This window comes from Chiloscyllium punctatum, chromosome 12 (assembly GCF_047496795.1).
Source record: "Chiloscyllium punctatum isolate Juve2018m chromosome 12, sChiPun1.3, whole genome shotgun sequence".
In the NCBI taxonomy this organism is placed as follows: domain Eukaryota; kingdom Metazoa; phylum Chordata; class Chondrichthyes; order Orectolobiformes; family Hemiscylliidae; genus Chiloscyllium; species Chiloscyllium punctatum.
The window spans coordinates 49,397,746-49,420,181 of record NC_092750.1 but is presented as its reverse complement, the minus strand read 5'-3'; the positions used below and the strand labels follow the sequence as shown (position 1 = coordinate 49,420,181).

General features: G+C 37.6%; 1 protein-coding gene across 21 annotated transcripts in view; it reads left to right on the top strand.

Annotated features, from left to right (window-relative positions):
• Nucleotides 1-22,436, top strand: part of foxp1b (forkhead box P1b) — a 478,263-nt gene that overhangs the window by 367,976 nt on the left and 87,851 nt on the right. For all 21 annotated transcript variants that reach the window (XR_011962055.1, XM_072582560.1, XM_072582559.1 and 18 more), the window contains 2 exons: nucleotides 8,222-8,378; nucleotides 10,332-10,527. Coding sequence is in view for 20 of the 21 variants with exons in the window: in XM_072582560.1 (XP_072438661.1) it covers nucleotides 8,222-8,378; nucleotides 10,332-10,527 (353 nt within the window). In the remaining variant the exon portion in view is untranslated. The remainder of the gene's footprint in view (nucleotides 1-8,221; nucleotides 8,379-10,331; nucleotides 10,528-22,436) is intronic.

The following is a 22,436-nucleotide window of genomic DNA, read 5'->3' as shown; positions in this document are numbered from 1 at the left end:
TTGCCAAGGCTGAGCCTGTGCTATGGGCATTCTTCCCAGCTCGTTGTCAATTGAGGCTCCTTTGAAGTTAATGTCCAATTAAAGGTATTGTCCCACAACATTGTTAACACCAATGTGCAAACCTCTATAGTTTGCTTGAGTTGACCTAGTTGGCTTGGCCATGCTAAATTAGCCATAGTGGTGGGTGCATTAGTCAGGAGTAAATATCGGGTAGGGGAATGGGTCTGGGTGGGCTGGTCTTTGGAGGGTCAATGTGGACATGTTGGGCCGAAGGGCCTGTTTCCGTACTGTAGGGAATCTAATCTAGTGCACCCCTTGGTCAAAAGCACAGTGCCTCATTAAGGTATGCAGCAACTGATAGTGTAAATCCGCTGAGAACTGCTCCCCCTGTCATTGCTGAAACAACAGCTATTGCCAGTTCCCCTTCTACAACCACCTCGGTGCCATTTGATTTGCCCATGGCCAACACTGTTAGAATATCATTTGCTTCTGATGAAGGACTCAAGCTTATCATTTTCTCTGCATCAGAGAATGACTGCCAGAATGTGAGTTATTGTGATGGTTTCAAAATTCTGTCTCATCAGTCTGCGAACTAAGCAACTCTTGCCCATTTTGAGGGTTTGGGGTCATTTTCTATTCAGTATTGAGGAATATAACCATGTGCATTTACATTATTTTGGGCTGTTGTAAAACTTTCACAGTTAATATCATCAATTTATGCACAGAGCAGGAAATGTCACTGCCACTGGTCCAATATCAAGCAGGATAGTAGAAGAAAATCTGGCTTGGGTAGACTCATATTTCAGTCATGCTATGTTTCTCTAAGAGGTATGTGTGAGAAATAAGAATTGCTGTTGAACCTTGTATAGAATACTTGGTAATAATAACAACAGTACCTTGTCCAGCAGTGTCCAATCAGCAGTTCTCTTTAGAACACACTGTTGTGTCATGTCACAGGCCAGAATGTCAGTATGCTTTGAGGAGATATGCTACTGCTAATATCACTCTATCAACCTATGAGCTGATACTTATGCTCCATTTTATTGTGGATCATGTGAGCATGGTACTCTACTGGAAACATAGTCCTCTGTTGCAAATTAATTGCTTACTATTAGCCTAGACACGTCTGTGCATGAGGAATGTAATAGGTGGTTGTAATAAATGTCTTTTGGGTTCTTCAATGCCACCATATCCATGTCCACGTTCTTATTTAACATCAATATTGCTGCAGCAGGAAAATGCACCGTTGGAGGCAAGCTTACAGCGCAAACAAGACAAACTTTGTGAAACTGATTCAGGGAGATGCTTTGAAGGCATTTCAAGTTCGATAAAGCTATTTTATAATCAACCCATTCGGAGATATTATTACCTCTGGAACAGGTGGATCTAGAGCCTGGGTGTCTTGGCACTGCACACCATAATAGCCCTAATCTATACTTTGGTCAATGACTCTAATGAGGAGATACCTTCTAATTGAGCATGGAACCCTGGGCGCCATGGTGGATCTAGAGCCTGGGTGTCTTGGCACTGCACACCATAATAGCCCTAATCTATACTTTGGTCAATGACTCTAATGAGGAGATACCTTCTAATTGAGCATGGAACCCTGGGCACCATGAATTATTTTAAATCTTACTCTTATCTAAATTTTCCCCAAGCAGGGTAAATCCTGAAATGTGGACTTCAAAGTGACCACAGTGTTCGAGCAACATTTACAGGAAATGTGCTGTTCTTGTGTAATTGAGATCAACACTGCAGGTGCCACTGACATTGCCAGTGGCAGATTTCAGTGTAGACAACCATTGTTGTGCGTCCTTGAAATCTTTACTGAAACATCTGGGCTAATTACAAATAAAGATATCCACCAGTGGATCCTTCAACTAGAGAAACATTTAAAGCCAGTACTCAAGCAGAACCACTAGTAAAGTCCACAACACACAAGGGGCAGTCTCAGCAGCAAAGCACATAACACACTCGCCTGCCATGCAGAATCCAATAAAATTAATTAAATAACAATAATACTTCTATCTTATATAAGCACCTTTAAATGTCTCATATAATGGGCTGTTGTCATGTAGGGAAACTTCTAAATCCTATTAAAATATCAAATAAAATTTTGCAGTCTTTTTGTGTTGAAAATAAAGAATTAAAGGGACAATTTTGCTAAATCTTAGCAGCCATCTTTTTTCTGACCGTAAAGTCCTTGTTCTGAGTATATTGAATCCAAAATTTATTTTGAGGAATGAACAAAAGTAATAATCAGACTCATTTTTTTGCAAAACCTGATTAATAACCTAAGAAAATAAAAACTGCAGAGAAAATGCAACATAAATATTCCAAAACCAGTCTCCCTTGCTGCTCTACATATGGAGCTTTTCTTCCTCCCATTTGAAATTAGTATACCAAAGAAAACATTTAAACAAGCACAAATAGCATGGAATTCTTCTGAATGTTCATTGAATAGTTTTGCATTACATCTGTGGATTTAATGAGGCTTGGGTTGAAAAATTAGTGTAATTGCTTTAGTTCACTAAAAAGAGAAAAGCATAGAATTACAAGCCAGAAACAGCTGAAGAATATTCGTGGAAAAACCGCTGACTATTGCAGTCATTACTCCTTGGCAAAAAGAAAGTTGAGGTTAACTGTACTAATTCCAGTCTAATTGTCTACTACTCTTATATTGTACCAGTGCTTGCATTGCACTGGTGCTACTTGTGTGTCCTCTGTTTCCTGTTTATCATGTCCTGTAAAACCCTTCTTCTCCAACTGCTGGTGCGCTTCAGGTGTCAAGTTGTCCACCAGAAAGCAGGAACAATTGGGTGTATTTTCAGCCCTGTGCCTTCAATACCGACAAACTGATAATTAATATATAATAATTTTAATTGACTAATAGTCCATATTTTCTCAAGAAGCTGGCAGTAATGCAGGTGTGAGTAAATGGCAGAGCAGATGTGGAATCAATCAGTAACTAAAAGGGTGCAAAATCCTTCCATAATGCAGCAACACTACATGGATATGGCATCTATACACACAGGAGAATAAGCTTTCAAATACACAGAGACTACCAGATCACCTACATGTGAATGACTGACATTAATAAAAATGCTTTAGTTCCAGGTCCCTGGATCCCAGAGCTGTCAATCTGTTTGTAAAGAGATCTGTTTGTATGTATATTTCCAATTCATTTTATTCCGCTGGTTTTCTAGGCTAGTGAATGTTAATAATCCTCATTGCTACAAAGTGAAGGACATATATTCTGGCCTTGTTTTTGAACTTAGGTGGGTTGCTAGCATTTTTTTCCTCAGAAATATGTATCTACTCAATGTTTGAAGGGTGAAAAGATATTTGATGCCCAAATGTTCTCAAAATCAGGGGTTGGCGGAGAGGTGTGACTGTTGAACCCAACAGAATCCCAGTACTTTATCTGCTGTTACGTGAGTAAGACTGTTGTATCCATAATCCTCCATTCACTTGGTTAATTGATAAGAGTAAGTAGAATATTTATCCCCATTATTATGCAAGTTATTATGCTAGTTCACTATCTTTGAATTTGAATGATTCTAACTCATTTGCTTCATTCAGTTCAGTAAAGGTCTTTTCAACAGTCATTTCAAGCTTCATTACAGGATCACCTGAAAGTGGTTTTGGTCATGTTTGAACTTCTTTCAACTAAAATTAAAATGACTTGGACCACTGCTACAATTATGACTAAAGATAGTTCAGAAGATACAAAATTGACAGACAGCAAAAGATCAACTTGTCTATCAAGCTTACCCCACAATGTATCTGGCTGGAACTGCAGGACTAATCGCTTGTTTCTTCCTTCTTTCATGCGCTCCCATCCCACCATATCTTTATAGTGAACAGGGAGAGACAAACAAAAGAAAGACTATGGGCCAATAATGGAAAACATACTCTGGAAATTATTTTCCCAACCTACTGGGTGATTAAAGCTAATCCAGGCGATTTCTCTCTTACCAATCTAAATATTAGCCTTTTAAGCCATTAGTTTTTTTTTTGATTTTGTATTTCCTATTTTAACATTAGTATCGGTGTTGACTAAACAAGTCTTTAATGTTGTGATGTAAGATGGGTAGACTTATACTTTGGGTGATATTGTGAAATAGATTGTAGCGCATCTGCAGCTAGCTTTACGTCTCTCCTAAATTTCATTTCCATTTCGGGAGTGGTTCAAAGTAGACTGGACCATCACTCAACTCTCTCACTGCCTGCACTCCTCCACAACCTTTTCCACCAATCTGAAATATGTGTTGCTTTTACCTAAATATAAATAGTTTTTCACAGAGATGGTAGCAAACTATGAGCAACAAACCAGTGATTATATGCTTGGCTCTTTTTTTTATTGTTCCAATTAATGGATGGACATGTCCCTTTCAAGCTTTAATATATTTACCTCTCATGACTTGGAATGGCTGAGCAAGCTTATCTTCACTGATTGCGACCTTCAAATGGAGAGAGTTTCTTTTTACTACAGGGGTAATCCTGCTGAGATTCAAGGAAACAATGATTTAAAACAGTGAAATTATTTACGTCAGGTACTCTCCTTATTAATGTCTCCTCAGCCAAGTATCAGTCTTCATTTCTAGACAAACCAACTAGTCAGATGACAGGGCATCTTCCTTTGTTCTTTAATGAATGTTTGCTCCTTAACTATTTATATGAGCACAAAACTGCATAATAGCTTTCAATTAGAGTGCTGAGCTAGAAAATTAAATAATGTAGAGAATGAAAATGATTGATTTTGATGACGATCTAGAAATTGTTTTTTTACACGTTAAATTGGTTAACTTTTTTTAAAAATCTCTATTAAGATACAATATTAGCCCACCAGCATTTTGAGCTACTTAAAATACTTTGATGCGCAAAAATACATAAAGATAAATCTCAAATTATGCTACATTCTCTCTATTACAACTTGACACCATTTTGTAAATGATTCCAAGGCCTTTGAATCAATATTTTATCCAATAGTCTTTTGTGTATATGGATTACTCTTCATGAAGATAACCTTATTGGCATCAGTCATGAGTTAATAGTTGACTCTCACATCCCCACTCAGACATATGCAAAATTCTATATCATTTTTGCATCTGGTTCACATTGCTATTCTTAATGCATTGACATCTTGCTGAAACAATAATATTTATGTATAAATAAAACAATGAAATCTGATAGGAAAATTACAAATGTGACCGAATGAATCCAGCATTAATACTTACCTTTATGGAATAGCTTATCCTTTGACTGACCAAAGCAGTGACAAGGTGTGTTAAATGGAAATACAGTAGGAACAGAAGTTTGCAAAACACAGGTTCTGAGGATATTTGTTCTATTTTTCATTTTGGCTTCAACAATATTTTGCACTAAATCGACATATTTAACCTTCATTCAATTGGCTTATTACACTTACTACTTGCTTCAACCAGGACTTCTGTATAATTTTCACCGTGCCACATAATATTTCAACATAAATTCATATTGCATTATTATAAAAATGAGGTAGATGTGAAAAATGATTCAAGAAAACATAAATTCTACATTATTAACACAGTTTTCAAGTATATTTATATATCACTGTAATTACCTGTTAAACCTGTTGCATGTGTCTTTCACTAACGAAAATCTGGTATAGATTAGTTTAACAGTGTACATATTGATTTTTTTTTAATCAGTTGCATAGTTAAATCAATTAATGGAGGTGGCGGGGGGAGTGGAAAAATAGACTCTGAAAAGTAAAATTAATAAATATGAGTATATTACTATCCGCAGAATCAATATAAGAGCTTTGAGAAACTGAATGACATATTGGGATACCAATATTCAAGTCAGATGCTGTTTGCTAAATTATAAATGTCTGTAATTAAAATCCAGAGGCTGTTTCTATAAATGATTTAGTAAGTTATTTCATGTTTTGTCATGGCTGATTAACAACATTAAATTAACTTTTTCTTATTCAAGTCTTTGACTTTTCTATTTATTTAAAGGACCATTGTCACAGGAATTTTGTCTCGCAGACCCCTCATTCATGTAGATAAAATGTTAGTGAAGGTCATATATGTACATCATAAATATGCAGAAAATTTGAAAGATAATTTGTTTAAGGCAATCTTCTCCTTTTAGTGGCATGGGCAATAGCAAGATATTGGAAACATTTGGCGAAAATGGAAAAACTAGTTTCTTGTGTCAAGAAAAAATGTTCTGATTTTCTCCTTGGGATGAACATGGCGAGTTCTAAATCTTGCAAATGAGTGACAACTATCTTATTTCCATGCATGTGCATCTGATTTAAACTCCCCTCATTTCTATGCCTCTCCCAATTCTGCTCTTCTTCCCTGAAAAACTAGCTGCTGCCAATTCCCAACATGAAATTCAGAGCAGGAACCTGACGGCTGTAACTTGCCACTTGCACCTCCCAAGTTTTCATCCAACTCTGTTAATCACTACAGCTCCTGCATGCTCCAATAACACTGTTTCCTTTCATCCTTCTTCCAAGCAAATTGGCAATGGCAAACCACCAGCCTCAACCACATCATCATGGCTGTTTTCAGACCAACTCTCTCACCATTCATCCTTTAAGGATTTCCCTTGGAGTCTCATGACATTTATGACATGCATAGTTCATCCAGGTTGCTTTGCAAGCAAGGACAAATATCCATCCACCCACCCTTGGGGTTCTCAGCTTTATTTCTTAGTGCCCATTCATTTTGCACTTACCTAGAGGCTGCCAACTCTGTGGCTTCCATTGCTTCTTATTACATAGGGAGAGGCAGTAGCTTGTTAATGTTTGGTGCACTGAACAGTCAGGCAGATGGACATATTGGTTTGCAACACTGTATTAATTCAATGTCACACTTGCAGTATGTGCTAGCAGCTTACATAGCCAACATAGGATTCACCCAAATGGCCAAGTGTGAAGGTTAATGGGAAACATTTCATAATGGGGTCAAGGCAGATTTCAGTTGGTCAGGGAGATCTACCACAGTCAGCCAAGGGGTTTGTCAAATCCAGTCCAATAGGTTGGCCACAGTCAGTTTGCAGTCAGGTACAACCAGTCCTGGATCGCGGGTATGTCTTTGAGGGTGTTATGGAAACGTTAGCCCTGGGACTAGGCTAGTCTTTCCTGCAGTGAGACAACAGGAGGGTCTGAGTCTGATGATAGTGGATAGAAGAGAAGTTAGTGGTGATGTGCGAGCAAGAGAAATGGTAGTGTCCTCAGTGAGTGAGTTGGAAGTGCAGAGGGCAGGAAGGGTTAGTGGGATGAGGAGCTCTTGAGTGGACATGATGCATGCCACAGTGAGAGTCGTAGATTATGAGCAGTGGTGAATTGTGTGTGCAGTGTCAGAGTTACAGTGAATGGTGGTCCTGTGTTTATAGCTAACAGAGTAACACTTTCCCTTGTACAGCATAGGTGGTCATTCTTCCTGCATTGCTTTGCCTTGTGTTTCACCCAGAACACTACACTGACCTGAAGTGCTATTTCGTCAAGCTGGCTGAATATGATGATGGGCCTCCTTTTGCCAATCAGCATGATACAGCAATGCATTCCTCACTGACAAACCTAGGAGCTAGCTTGCCTTTTTGGGCCAGTCCCTCAGGGATAAAACTGAAACATCAAAGTGTAAAGGGTACTTCCTGGCTGCCGAATTGATTCAGAGTTGGGGTTTGAATATGGTGCCAATGGTTAACTGTCACAGAGTCCTGACAGTAGTGAGTATTTTGCCTCTCCTACTACAGATCATATGAGACAGGTACTGAAGAGGCCAGCTGTGTGAATTTGAGTTGAAGAGTGGAAGATTGTATGAGAAAAGTTGCTGTGGTTCATGACATATTGGGTGCCATGAATCATACTCAAGAAAGCTCAAACAAAAAATGGGCGAATTCAGCTCCCAGTGATATTGAAGGCTGTTGTTAGTGTGGATGTTATTGATGATTTTGGGTGGCCATTTTTATTTTCAGCTCAACAGCTCTTTTAAATAGAACACATTTTTATTAGCAGATATTAGCATACTATCTAAGTGAGCACATACAGAATCAAGGAATTATAGTTGGATCAAAGTGATATGAAAGGCCATCCATTTCTAGGACAGAATTATTTTGATTTCGATCAAGAGCAGTAGTACTTAAAAAATGAGTCGGGAAAACTGCTGTGACGTATCTAGTTTCTTTAATTCAGAATCTTTAATTTTTCTTTTTATTTTAGCAACAACAGCCACTAGCTGCCCACCACTTAGCCCTTCAGCAGCAGCTTCTACAGGTGCAGCAGCTTCAACAGCAACACATCATGACTATGCAGCGTTGTGGCTTGCTCACTGTGCAGTCCGGACAGCCAGGTCTTTCTCTGCAAACGCTGGCACAAGGTAAGTGTCAAACCTGGAGAAAGGCTCTTTTAAACTGGCCTCTAAGTTTGGCTGTGCAAATGGGAACTGCTGAGCCACAGCAGTTAAGTTGTTCAGGAGAGGGCAATTGAGCAGTGACAGGACACACCAGCGTATAATATGAAAGCTGTGAATGAGACGATGCATGAAGTGTAATCTGTGCAGCAACACATCAGGGACACCCTTAGGTAATTCAACAGCCATGTCATTGATTGATTTGAATAGTTGTATGTTACAACTAGCTTGCTCCTTTGGTGTTTAAGAAGCATGTTTAAAGCCTAAGGGTGTCTATCTGCAAGCTATTGACCAAAGAACCTACTGAGTGACTTCAGAGTTACAGTTTTGCTGGTGCAGTAAACTAATAGCAGTGACATTTCTCCCTGTGGAACTGGGATTCTTTGCAAAGCAACTGAGAGTTTGGACAGGCAGAAATACAAAGCAATTTTTTATCACTGCGATAATAGCCCAAAACTGATGTCGTTATGGACCTTAAATCAACTTTATGCTTGCTTGAACATGGTCACCTGAGTATAGAGGTACAAGGACGAAAAAGGTTGAGCAACTATGTTTGTCTTTCAGCCAGTACTACCTGGAATTGAGAAATTGAGTTCTATGAACAGTAATCAATCACATTTTCCAACAACATACATTTTTCAAAGTAGTGCCCTTTTGTTTATAATGAGGAACACTAGTGAATGTGTTTATAACTAAATGAAATAAATATAGAATAAAATCCATCATAGTGAATCCTTTTCAGGGTAATCCAATGAAAGATAAATGTGGCAATCTACTTTCTCGGACTGTACAGTAGTATGTTATCGTCAAGCATGAGTTTTAGCTTCTGTTTTCACCAGATAAATAGTGGTTTTGTGGTCAGTTGTGGCAGTAATTATTACTAGAAAAGCATAATATTCAGCATATTTGTTAAAACAAATCTAATGATGGAAACTTAAAGGACTGTGCAAAGAAATAGGGCAATCTGTAGTGTGACCTTCCTAGTTGATTTGCTGGGTTGTTATTACTTGGCTAATGCTTAGAAGGTTGTTCTACTGTCCTGTTGTAATTTACTATTCTTTGATATGCAAAATATCTGCCCAGAACATGTAAAAATCCTATCAGTCTCATTTCACACTTCTTTACCACTTAGACTCTCAGGAGTCTATTGCCTTATTAGACCTACACTCTCCAGTGCTACCGTAATTAAAATCTTTAGCAGTAGTTTAGTAAAGTAAAGATATTTTGGCTGATCACTTTGAGATTATTATCCAATCCTTGCACCCAAAATGAAAGTAATAAATTAGATTCTGACCTGGTATTCTTCCTGATCTGAAGTGCTTGAATATTTAATTGTGATTTGTAATTAAAATATAGTTGGAACCATAGGTTTTTTTTTTGCTTTCCGCTTTCAAATTTGCACATTGGTTTTTGAATGAAATCAAATTTTAATGATAAAGACAGGTGATTAAAAAATAATTACTGACATAATATTCTAATTTTGTAGTAAAATTATAAAAGGCCTTTGAAAATGGTGCACATGAATTGGTTACATTTACAGCACATTATTTTCAATTATACTTTTCATATTTAAAGAGGAATGCATTTGCCATCAATGTATTGCAAAATATCTATGATAATAGGTGGTTTGATTTCAAAAAGAGAGTAGTTATGCTGAGCAGTCTGGTTGTGTTGCAATTTGAACAGGTCAATTATTGCATACATGTGAAGAATTTACTTTTAATTACCAACATTAAATTAACATACGGTGGGTTACAGTGTAACTTGTTAGAAGTATTGCAGCTTACAGTTAGGAATTGTCTAATTAAAATCAGATCTTGTTTACATACACTTTGGTTTGGTAATTAGTGTGTGAAGAAGGATAAGTCTACTATTCATGAATCTAATTATACAATATGAGGCTATTATTGTTTGATACAGGCATGACTCCAACAGAACTACAGCAGCTATGGAAAGAAGTCACTGGCGCTCATACAGTGGAAGAAAGTGTAACCAAAAATGGCAGTCTCGACCTTTCTACTAGTTCACTTTGCTCTCCCGCTGCACCACATAAGACCTCACTACCAGTAACCCTGATGAACGGACAGTCTACGGGTCACACTCCAAAAAGGGAATGGTAGGTATTGATCAGACATTGTTTAATGTTTGGCACTAATTTATCTGTTTTATATTATAAGTCCGTTTATAACTCGCAACTTGTCTAACTGGTGGTATGTCCATTCATTCATCATAATCTATGATGTGTAATGATGCTTGATTATCCTGCTAGTATTTCTTTTTTATATGAAAAAAATGAGATCTCAGAAGGATTGTCTAGGTAAGTAGCCACGCAGTGTTAATGGGATTCTGCACAAAGTAATGTTCTAGGACAAGGAATGCAGTTTGTTGCTGCCCTGTTTTCTTACAGCAATAGCATGACCATTCACAAATTGACTTCCACTAATCTCATGTTTTGAAAGATTATCTGAATTATGTTGTGATGCTTAATAATTTACCTTTCATTACAAATATTTAGAATCGTGTTAAATTATATTTCAATACCTTTCACCTTCTCTTCACCTCTCACTCCATAGGTCCCCATACATAAAGTTGAGAGAGCCTTTTATTATATGAATAAGTAAATGCAAGTGTAATTGTTTAGCATTATATCGCCACTCCATGATATCTACAGGTACTTTGCAGTGCATTAAAATGCAGTGATAATTGTCTGATAGACAAACACGGTGGATGATTTGTTCACAGTAAGATGCCACAACAGCAATTGATTGGATGACCGGGCCATCCAATTTTGGTGATGGTGGCTTGAACGAAGGACGTAGAGGCATAGGTGAAAATCAGATAGTGATAAGTGATTATTGAAGTCACTCACTGCTCAGATCTCTGCTGGTTAAGCAAGAAAGAAAGCAGAGCTCTACCCTTTGGAGGCATTTAGAGTAATTTTGGAAGGGTTGAGATACATGGCATAAATTTGACCAAATCCTGTGCCATTTGCAATGCAATTATTTGGAAAAAAAATTGAACAGTGCAGAGCTACTGCGATATGTAACACTTACATTACCATATCCTAGTCAGACAGGCTTTCAGAACTGTCAGATCCAACTGTCAATTTTTTTTTTTGAAAGACTCAAACCAATTGCAATTATAAATTTAATTCTCAAAATGTCCTTCAGTCTTGATTACCTACAAGATAGTTACAAACATTTTTTCATAAGTTTCATGGAATTGATTATTAATAGTAATTATTAAGTACAAAAGAATGATTCTTAATACATATATTGTTTTAATCTGCCCACCTCAGTTTTTCCAGCTTGTGACTGACTGGATGCTTGTCTCTTGCTGTGCTCTTTTGACCAAGGTCAATTTTTTCTGCAATGTTTCTTTCTATTATGCATTAGACTGCTAAAGATTTACTGCTTATTAGCCCTTGCTAGCCACTACTTCTGTAAATGCTCAGTTGGGAGTCAGCTTAGTTGGCTGAACAGCTAGCTTGCGATGCAGATTGATGCCAACAGTGGGAATTCAGTTCCCATACTGTGTGAGATTATTGTAAAGGTTTTACTTTCTCAACCTTGCCTGTCACCTGAGGTGTGGTGACCCTCAGAAATCCTATGATAATGACCACCACAATCAGTTTTCGCACTGTGGTCAAGTGCCGCTGCTCTCTTTGTCTCTCAGCTTTCGCACTAAGCTGATGTTTCAGACAAAGTTGTGGGCATTTAAAGCCTGTGTGGTTTGCAGTGTGTTGGTACACATCTTTTTTCTGCAAACTTATCCTTATCTTTGTTTTGAGAAAATCTTGAGGTAAATAACATAATTTCTAATGCTTCATTTGGCTTCAGGACCATGCTGCTTACAAATATGCACCAATTTATGGAGAACTGCATCTTCTACAAATAGCCTCTTCTTCTAGAATCAAGTATGCATTTTTGAATATATGAATTCTGGCAAATCTCATAACTTGATAAATCCTGGTTCACTACAACAGAGCTAGTCTACTTTTTTTCAGCAAAATAATCACAATTTTGGGGCATTAGATAATTTTGCATAACTGAAGCACAAAAACAATTTACAGTGTCAAGGTTTGAATGAGTTTTTTTTTAGAAGCAAAATAACAATTTGTTTATCCTTATCTTATTTGAGCTCCTGGCAAAATGAATGTTCCTGAGATTTTATTGACTTTAAATTCTTCATCTTTTAGCTCAATTTGATCATTACTGAACGGAAGTATAGATTGTTCCTAGTTGGATCCTAGCCTCCTCTCGGGAAAACAAATAATATTTATCCTCCTATCAATTTTTGTTTTTTTTATAATGTGTAGTTAGCTGATTTTTTTCTCCTTTTTTACTTTGTACATGGTAGGTGTATGCTATCTATTTGCTCAAAGTGTTGAATTACGGCTACGTTCATGAGTAGTGCTAGGGAGCAACAGGAAAGCTGCCCACAGTTGTATTTAAGACATGAGTTGTGTTTTTGTCAAGCATTCCAGTGCCTGACAGATTTCACATGAGACCTGGAACTTGCATGTTTGGCTGATTAGTGCTCTGTTCTCTTATCAATGAAGACATGTCCAGGGGTAAACACCTTATCAGCAGGAAGGTTGTTTTTTGTTGCCTTGAAAAATGTAACTGTGATGAAGTTTGCAAGATGGTTATGTATTGGGGACTGTCTTTAATTTAGGGTAAAGTGGTGGAGTTGTGTGACCTTTTCCAAAATCTACTTGACAACAAGTCTAGATGACAGGGCTAGTAAATATTCAAGGAAAGCCCAGTTTGTATTGCTGGAAAGAAGGTATAGGGTACTCACAGTTGGAGACAATGCCAACATCATTTGAGTTTACAGTGGCTACACTGATAGTAGGTGTCCCCAAAGCTGTTGATAATGGAATTGAAATTTAAAGGATTGTTAATCAGCATTTCCACCTTGAGACAAGGCCTTTGTAATTCACACTGCCATGGAAAGTAATATTGACAGTGGAAGGTTTTCTAAGATATCCCCTGGGAACTCTCAGATAAGTAAGACAGGTTTCAGTAGAGAGATAGTAGCTAGAGTCTAAAATTCCAAATGGTTCAATGTTTAGGAATTCACATGGGAGCTTGCACTCAATTGGAAGGGCCAATTGTTGGAAGAAGGTGCTCAGTGGATAAACATCTAACTGTGAATGACATTTCTGAGATTGCAAGATGGAGAAAGGAAGAGAATAGTCACCTTTGGAAGCTAAGAATTGTCTTAAACTGGCTCCAGAAAAGATGAATGTATGCTTATAGGACCCTGTAAAAGTATATTTGTGAAATGTTTTCTCGTTGTGTTGAAAGAAAAATGGAAATGTGGATGCAAGTATAAGTTGCCTACAAACATGGTATTTAGACAATAGTGCTTTGAACCTGTCTGTTACAGTAAAAGTTTTAAAATACAAAATTTTGCTATGTTATCCTTTCAGTTATCACTGGAGGTTCATACTTGTTTTTTTTAAAATGTCATCAGTATCTGCAGGGATTATAATAAAAAGGACAAACCTGAAGAGCATCTTTGATGTATTCTTAGCGGATGTATCTATCTAAAAAAATCATTTTTATTCAATTGTGGACTGAGTAAGAAAATATTTTTGTCCCTTGTTCCATCCAGTTACTTACGTGTTTAGGGCTCTTGAAATCTGTTACGAGTCAAATAATCTGATTTGGCCTAACCATCCTACTCTTCTTTTTAGTTTGTCTCACACAAGGAAAATTATAATTGAATGATTCAATGTAAAACCCTTCGGAGTATGGTAGGAAAACATTTTGATGGACATTGCTGGTAAAAACTGGTATCCATATTTTGTTACAAAGATATTTATTTACTTGTAATATTAAAATTTTAATATTTCTATGTTAAAAGGAATTATTCAATTCAAAACCTTTAAAAATAAGTAATGAAAGTGGTTGGTTGATATGCAAAAGGTAACAGGAGAGCAGAAACAAATGTTATTGAATTGCACAGTCTGTGTTTTTCACCGAAAACTACATTTTTTATTATAGGTATTATTTTGCTTATAAAGAAGGAAAAACATTGTAAAGTTATTTATATCAGTTCTATCAAGCATACTGGGATGGCACTGGGCATTGGTGGGTGATTTTACTGTATTACTGTTGACTGAACAAAGCTGTTATTTGATCACAACAGCTGTTGAAATAAGAATAGTGAATAGGAAAATAGTACACATTCAATATTGCAGATAGGAGCATTTGAAAATATACTATGACAGAAGAGATAAAATAATCTTCTATTGAAATTGATCTTCTACATGTTTTACCTCAAGAGGTCAGATATGACCATTTTGCAATGCATGTCTTGAATAGCTGATAGTATAAGCTGATTAAAATTTAGTGTGTACACATTGCGGTCCACACAGATTAATTCTGCATAGCTTTTCTGACATTTCTACAGTTAATTCTATATTCCTGTTCTGCATAGTCTAGTTAAATTTGTCCTAATTCGATTTCATTAATGCTTTTTTTTTAAAGTTTGGATACACTTAACAGTGGTATGTTTAGTGTGAATCAACAACAATAATTTATATTTATATAGCACCATTAACACAATAAAATATTCCAAGGTGCTCCACTGGAAAAGAATTAATAAATTGTGATACTGAGCCATTTAATTTGATGTCAGAACAAATAACCCAAAGCCTTGATCAAAGCAATTGGTGTGAAGAATCTCTTAACAGGGGAATGTAAGGTCGGTAGGCAGAGAGCTGAAGGGAGGACATTCGAGAGCATTGAGGAAATTCCAGAGCATTGAGATTAGGGAGCTGAAGGTATGGCAACCAATAACAGGACAGTTGAAATTGTGGACACTCAAGGGGCTGAGTGCAACTATTGTGGAAGAGTGTGGGGATGCAGGAGAGGCCAGAAGTAGGAGTAGGTGAGGCTGTGGAGGATTAGAATTTTAAAATTAAAATGAAACTTGACTGGGAGCCAGTCTAGGTCAGTGAGCACACAGGTGATAGATGGTTGGAAAATAGGTGTGAGTTAAAATCTGGACAGCAGAGTTTTGAATGAACCCATCCTTCTCACTATCGTTAAAAACTGTTCCAACTCAAAAGAATATTGTAAAATTCATTGAATAATGCACAGAATAAGGCTGCTTAGACAATCCAGTGCCACCTCTTCAAAATAGTTATCCAATTAGTCTGACGCTCCCAATCCTTCGCATAAGTATTCTCCCATTAAGGCTTTAACTCATTGATTAAGGATAATTTTCTTAAAATATTTAAAAATGATATTCCTATTTCTACCAATTTTATGTAATGTGCAAAATATTATAGTGAATTTAATATTTGTCTTCTTGCAGCTCTATTTACTAAATCACAATATTCATTCTTAATATCTAATTGTCATTTTAGAAATGATTCTCTTGGAAAAGTATGGTTGAATACTTTTGTGAATGCTTCAGCAGTTTTTGATTGCACTGCAGTTATGACTTGTTATGCAATATATCTAAAAGTAATTATACATTTTGTAGCAAAGCTGTTACAACACCTTCAATTAAATACTCATACAGCTTTATCTAGAGTAAATTTTATTTTGGCGAATTCATGCAGTTTCAGTTAGCAAATCAAAATAAATTTGTTGTTGTTAAAGTCTGGCAGTCTGTGTGCATTTGACCTAGCTGAAAACATGAAATATGTTCTTGAGACCCCAGTGGCCAGTTCAGAATCTCAGAGTGATTTGATAGCACAGGTGGTGTTAATATAGGACAGACCCCTAGGCATTTGTAGTCCAGAGTTGTACAGATTGTAAGCTGTCTGAGCCCATATGGCAATATGTCCCACTCTGCAAAAGGCACTGAAGTTCTGCCTGCAGGTGGAATGGCCAGTCTAGTATATGCAAAAAAAAATCTTTAATGATTATTACCCTAGCTGAGAAAAGGCAAAATAGGTTATGAGTGCTCAGTTTAATTTATTTTAGTATTTATTTCCTTTTTAGATATCAGCAGTTTCAATTTGTCTTTTTTGTTCAAAGTGTGATCTCTTTAAGTTTCTGTATAGAAAGATTTTCAGTTGTGTTTTCAGAATGTGAGATGCCGAATATAATCTGTTGCTAAAATATCAGGCTAAAATTTAATGTTGCCAATCATGGTCCTGCCAACTGGTGGGAAACCATCTTGCTTCTGTGGGAAAGGTCTGACAGAATTTGTAGGTTGCAGTTGTGCTTTCCCTAGGATTTATGACAACTGCAAGTGCAGAAATCCTACCCATTAGAGGTACCAACCAATCAGAGGTACGTGCTGAGGATTTTGCCGGGGATTGTCAGTGATCTCTGGATTTGGGTAAGCTTTACATAAGGTATAGGTGGATCTGAAACAAAGGCAGGGTGTTAGCTTTCAGCAAGCACCTCCCTTCCCAATCCCAACTCCCTCGATGGGATAGTAAATACCTTTGGAAGAAAGGTGGCCCCTGGAAAGCCACAATCAGATTTAATTCACATTTAATTCCTGAGCCACCACTAAATTCCAGTAGAGCTGGGGAATTTGTTTGGTCAATTGGCTCAATTATGAGGCTAATTTGGACTCTGCTGCAGGCCACATTGGCTTGGTCCCACCTTCAGCTTAATCCCAGGAGGTTTTGTTGCTGTTAGAAAATGGAGATTTGGCCACTCTTGCAATGAAGTGGACCCAGCTGCCATGTTTCCTGATGTGAAAGACAAGTTTAAATTCTGCCAGTACTGTGCAAAACTGTTACACACAAAGTTCACTAAGTTGATCCACCTGTTGTCTTTTATCCTCCCAAATGGAATTAAGTCAGATTTGAATTTAACAATCATTTCATTTTCATTATTTGAGAATGTAAAGAATTACATGTGATAAACAAATCTGTTACTTATGAATGTGTAGATGAAACTGTTTTGGCTCAGAGTCTTATCCTAGTTTTAACTATTACTGATAATTCTTCAGTTTTATTTGATTGCATTTTGAACTATACTTTCAGCTTAAACTTTATTTTGCAAAAAAATTGTGGATCTTTACTTGATTGGCAGTTTCTGAGTAGCTTAAAAATGTGTTACTGGAAAAGCGCAGCAGGTCATGCAACATCAAAGGAGAAGGAGAATCGATGTTTTGGGCATAAGCTCTTCTTCAGAAATGAATGTTTCTGAGTAGTGTGGTCTCACTGCAACTGTACAAGGTGCTAATGAGACCACTTCTAGATTACTGGGAGCAGTTTTGGTTCCCTAATTTAAGAAAAAGATATCATTTCGTTGGAGGGAGTTCAGAGGGGATTCACTTGGATGGTCTCTGGTATGAAGGGATTGTCCATGGAGCAAAGGCTAAACAGATTGGGATTCTACACACTGGAGTTTAGAAGAATTAGAGGTGATCTCATTGACATATATCGGATTCTTAAGGGACTTGACACAGTGAACGTTAAGGGGATGTTTTCCCTCCCAGAAAAGTCTAGGACTAGAGGGCATAGTCTCTGAATTAAGGGACACCAATTTAAGACTGAGAGAAGGAGGAATTCCTTCTCAGAGGGTTGTGGGTCTACAGAACTCCTTGCCACTGAGTCATGGGGGAAGAGTCCTTGTGTATATTTTAAGATTGCGATAGATACTTGATCAGTAGGGGAATCAAAAGTTAATAGACAGGAAGTAGACGTGAGGAATGTCAGATCAGCCACAATCCTATTGACTCAAGTGGCCAAATGGTCTATTCTGATTCCAATTTCTTAGCCTTATAGTCTGAGTAAAGTAACAGCACTGATTTCACAATACTCATGAATTTAATACTTTCTTTTCTCCTCTAATCAGTATTCAGTAACATACATGGTGCCATCTTTCATATGATGCTGATGACACCCAGCTTTATGTCCTCTACTTTTATCAACTCACTGTCCATTATGTCAGTCTTGCTATTTCACATCAATGCTGACTTTCAACTTGCTTCACTTGCACATGGGAAGACAAAAACACTAACTTTGTTCCCCATCAAGAACTTTGACTCTTCCTCCAAACACAGTCTGAACAATGTCATGCAAAGCTTCCATCATCAGATTCAACTAAGCTGAGCTTCAAGTCATACTTTCTATTATTACTGGCATCATCACATCTGTATCTTTGCTTGCCTTAATTCCTAAAACAGCCCTTTTGTTTCTTTTTTTTAAGTTAAACATTCTAAAGGTAGCCTTACCAACCCCCCCGTCCTCCGTAAGCTCCAGCATGCGAATAACTTCCTGTTGTAACTGCTCCTTCATTAATTAAAGTTACCAAACTTGCATACATGCATTTTTAACCTTGAAAACATAGAATGTATGCAACTTACCCCTGCCACAGTAATGGAACTGGTCTGATCAGTATCACAAATTATATCCTATATGATTCCATGCTTCTCAGCCTGCTTGCAGCTTTTGAGCACAGGTCATTCTCCTGCATCTATCTGCACAGCTGCCCAGTTTGGTGGCACTGCACACACTTGTTTCCATTCTACTCATAGCCAGAGAACCACCTGCAACCGTTTCTCTTCCCACTCTTACATCGTGAGCTTGAGTGTTTCCAATGGATCAATCTTGGGTTGCTATCTATCACCAATGCTGTCTTTCTGCAACATCATCTAAGCTCAGTGTCAGTTTCCACATTTACACTGAGGCTGCCTGGCTTTGCACCTCTCTAGCCTTCTCCACTGTATTGTCATAATTATCAAAACGAACTGAAAGCTTCTCCATCTAAATACGAGGAAGGCTGAATTTTTTTTAAATTACTATTCATTGAAGAGATACAAGCATTACTGGCAAGACCAATATTTATTAGCCACCCCTAATTGTCCTTGAAAAGGATATGGTGGGCTGGTCTCACTAAGAACTGGCTAGGCCATTTCAGAGAGCAGTTAAAGTTTGTCCAACTACTGGAGTCACATGTGGGTCAGAACAGGTAAGGACAATAGTGAACTTCATAGGTTTCACAGCTATCTGGTAGTTCAGTGGTTACTGTTACTTATTCCTGCTTATTATTCCATATATGTTAAATAGGTAAATAATTTCCAGTTATTGCCATAAGTTGTCCTGAACCCATTGACTCCATTCCACTCTCAGATTAAGTCAAATTACTTGAACTCATTGTGTCTTATTTTTCCTGTGATGAGTTTCTGACTATATGCCCATATCTTCTGTAAAGCCATCCATTTCCACCTCCATCTTCACATCTGGCTCTGCCTAGCCTCAACTTAATTGTTGTTGGAAACCTTGTTTACATCTGGAGTCAACTATTTTAATCTATTCCTGGGCTCCCTCCCACATTCAAACCTCTGCAGTTTTGAGATTACCAAAACTCATCTCTCTGTGTCATAATTCACCCTAATTAACCTGGTCTTTGCTGACCCACATTGGCTCCCATTAAAGCAATATCTCAATTGATATTCATGTTTTCAAATCATTCATGGCCCCGCTTCCTTATCTGTATAATCACCTCCAGCCCTACGCTATATTTACTAATCTTGTCTCTTTCTCAAGATCACCAATTTGAGCTGCTTCTTGAACAGAGATCATGCACTCAGCTGCCAAGGTTCAAATTCTGGAGTTACCTCTCTTTATCTCTTTTTTTGTTTTTCAAAGTGTTCTTTTAAATCCTACTCCTTCAGCCAAGCTTTTGGACATCTGGTCCAAAAGCTCCTTATGTGTTGTGATGACAATATCTTTTTGATCATGCTCTGATGAAGTACCTTGAGTTATCTTATTACTTTTCAGGCACTATATAAATGCATGTTGTTGGTGCAGGTCTGATGTAAGGGCAAGAGGCTTGTTTCCTCTGCTCACTTGGGCTGATTAATTTTCTGATTTGATTTTTTTAAAATTCATTCATGGGATGAGGGCCACAGTCATCATTAGACTCTTCCTTCCAGATTTTACTGAGTTTAAATTACACCATCTGCTATGGTGGGATTTGAACCTGAGTTCCTAGAACATTACCTGGGTCTCTGGATTAACAGTCAAGCAATAATAGTACTAGGCTGTTGCCTTCCCCCACTGGTTGGCAAGGTTGTACAATGTCAAGATATACTCAGAAAATTAGCCTTTGATGCCAGTTTTCATTTTTGAAATGCAGTTCAGATGTAAAGTCATCAAGGTATGGGCATTTTACTGAGTGCTATTCAGTTTTGTTTGAGCAAAAACAGTCTGAATCTCTTGGGAATTTCCCCTGATATTTTAGTGTCACTCTCTGCTCTCCAAAAGCAGAAGGTTGACTTAAAACTCCAGTCCTCAGATGAACCTAAGTAGGGACTTCAGTACAGTACTAAAGGGGTGGTACACTGTTTGAGATAAGAAATTAAACTAATTCTTATCAGAATTCTTTCTGATAAGAAATTAAACTAACACCCTGTCAGAACTCAGGTGGACACAACTGGCACTTTATAAAGGAGAATAGGGCAGTTCTCCATATGCAGAGTCTTGTGTCCCTCAACCAGCACCAAAAAGCAGATGAGCTTGTAAGACCATGAAGAATGCTATATAAATGGAAGTTTTTGTTTTATGTTTATTTTCTTGCACTGACTAGGAACTCTTAGATGAGTGAAGGAGGGTTCTAAATGGTTGATTACATTATGTTCTGAGGAGTTCTGCTATAGTTATTATGGCAGACAAAAAGGATGTCTGGGGAATTTGATATCATAATACTCATAAGATCATGATGCAGTAATCCAGAGACCTAGGCCAATAGTCTGGGGACATGCATTTGAATATCTCTACAGTGAAATTTGAATTCATTAAAATTTCGAATTAAAAAGTAGTTGAGTAGTGAACTTGTCAATTACCATAAAAGCCCATTTATTTGATTTAATAATGTCCTTTCAGGAAGGAAATCTGTCATCCATAGATAGTCTGGCCCATATGTCAGTCCAGACCTAAATAATGTAGTTGACTCTTAATTTCCCTCTAAAAATGACCCAAAAAGCCACTCAGTTATAGTGTACCTCTACTAAGTCTAAAGAAAGAAATAAACTCAGACTGCCTGGCATCAACCCGGGCATTTGGGCAATGATAGCAGCAAACTCAACCCTGATGACCCTGCAAAGTCCTCTTACTAATGTCTCAGGCCTTGTGCCAAAATTAGGAGATCTGTCCCACAGGCTAATCAGCAACTGACTATCATAATCATACTGATGGAATCCTGCCTGACAGTTAATGGCTTGGATTTTCTGGTGGCCAGACAGACATTATTGCAGTGTGTATATGGGGAACACTGCAGAATCTCCAAGGGAATTGCCAAAGGATTTGAATTTTCTGTTAGGCAATTCCACTACTCCTGGACCCCTCTGAAAGTCTCCATTTAATTCAGAGACTTTGGAGGATTTCCTAGCACCCTAATATCACACTTAGCTTCTGTACTTATGGGTTCTCAACAGCTGTCAAAGTGGCTAACAGGCATTTTAAAATTTAGGTAACAATGGCTGACTGTTGTAAAAAGTGTCATGACTTGCCGTCCCATGACAGTTCTGTACTACAAGACCTCTCTGCTGGTTGTGGTCATACCAATCTTAAAAGGAAGAAGGTTATGGTTTGTGGTAAGTCAGTCACCTCAGTCCAAACCTATTACAATAGGAGGTTATTCAGGGTGGTATCCTAGGCATGACCATCTTCAGTGTTTCAACAATGACCTTCTTCTAACATAAGGTCAGAAGTTTGCTGTTGTTATACAGTGTTCAGCATCATTTATGACTCATCAGATATGGGAGCAGTGTGTGTCTAGATGTAGCAAGACCTGGTCAACTTTCAGGCTTTGTCTAATACATGGCAAACAATATTCATGCCACATAAGTGCCAAACACTGACTATGTCCAACAGTAGGGAATCTGTTACTTATTGACGTTTGTTGGCATTACCATCACTGAATTGCCCCAGTGCCAAAATCCTGGGTTTTATGATTGACCAGAAACTGAACTAGACCAATCATATCAGAAAACCTTTTCGCTGAATGTTTAGAAAAATTGGGAATTTGAGTGGGATGGTGGCTCAGTGCTGCCTCATATCGCCAGGGATGTGGGTTTGATTCCACCCTCTGG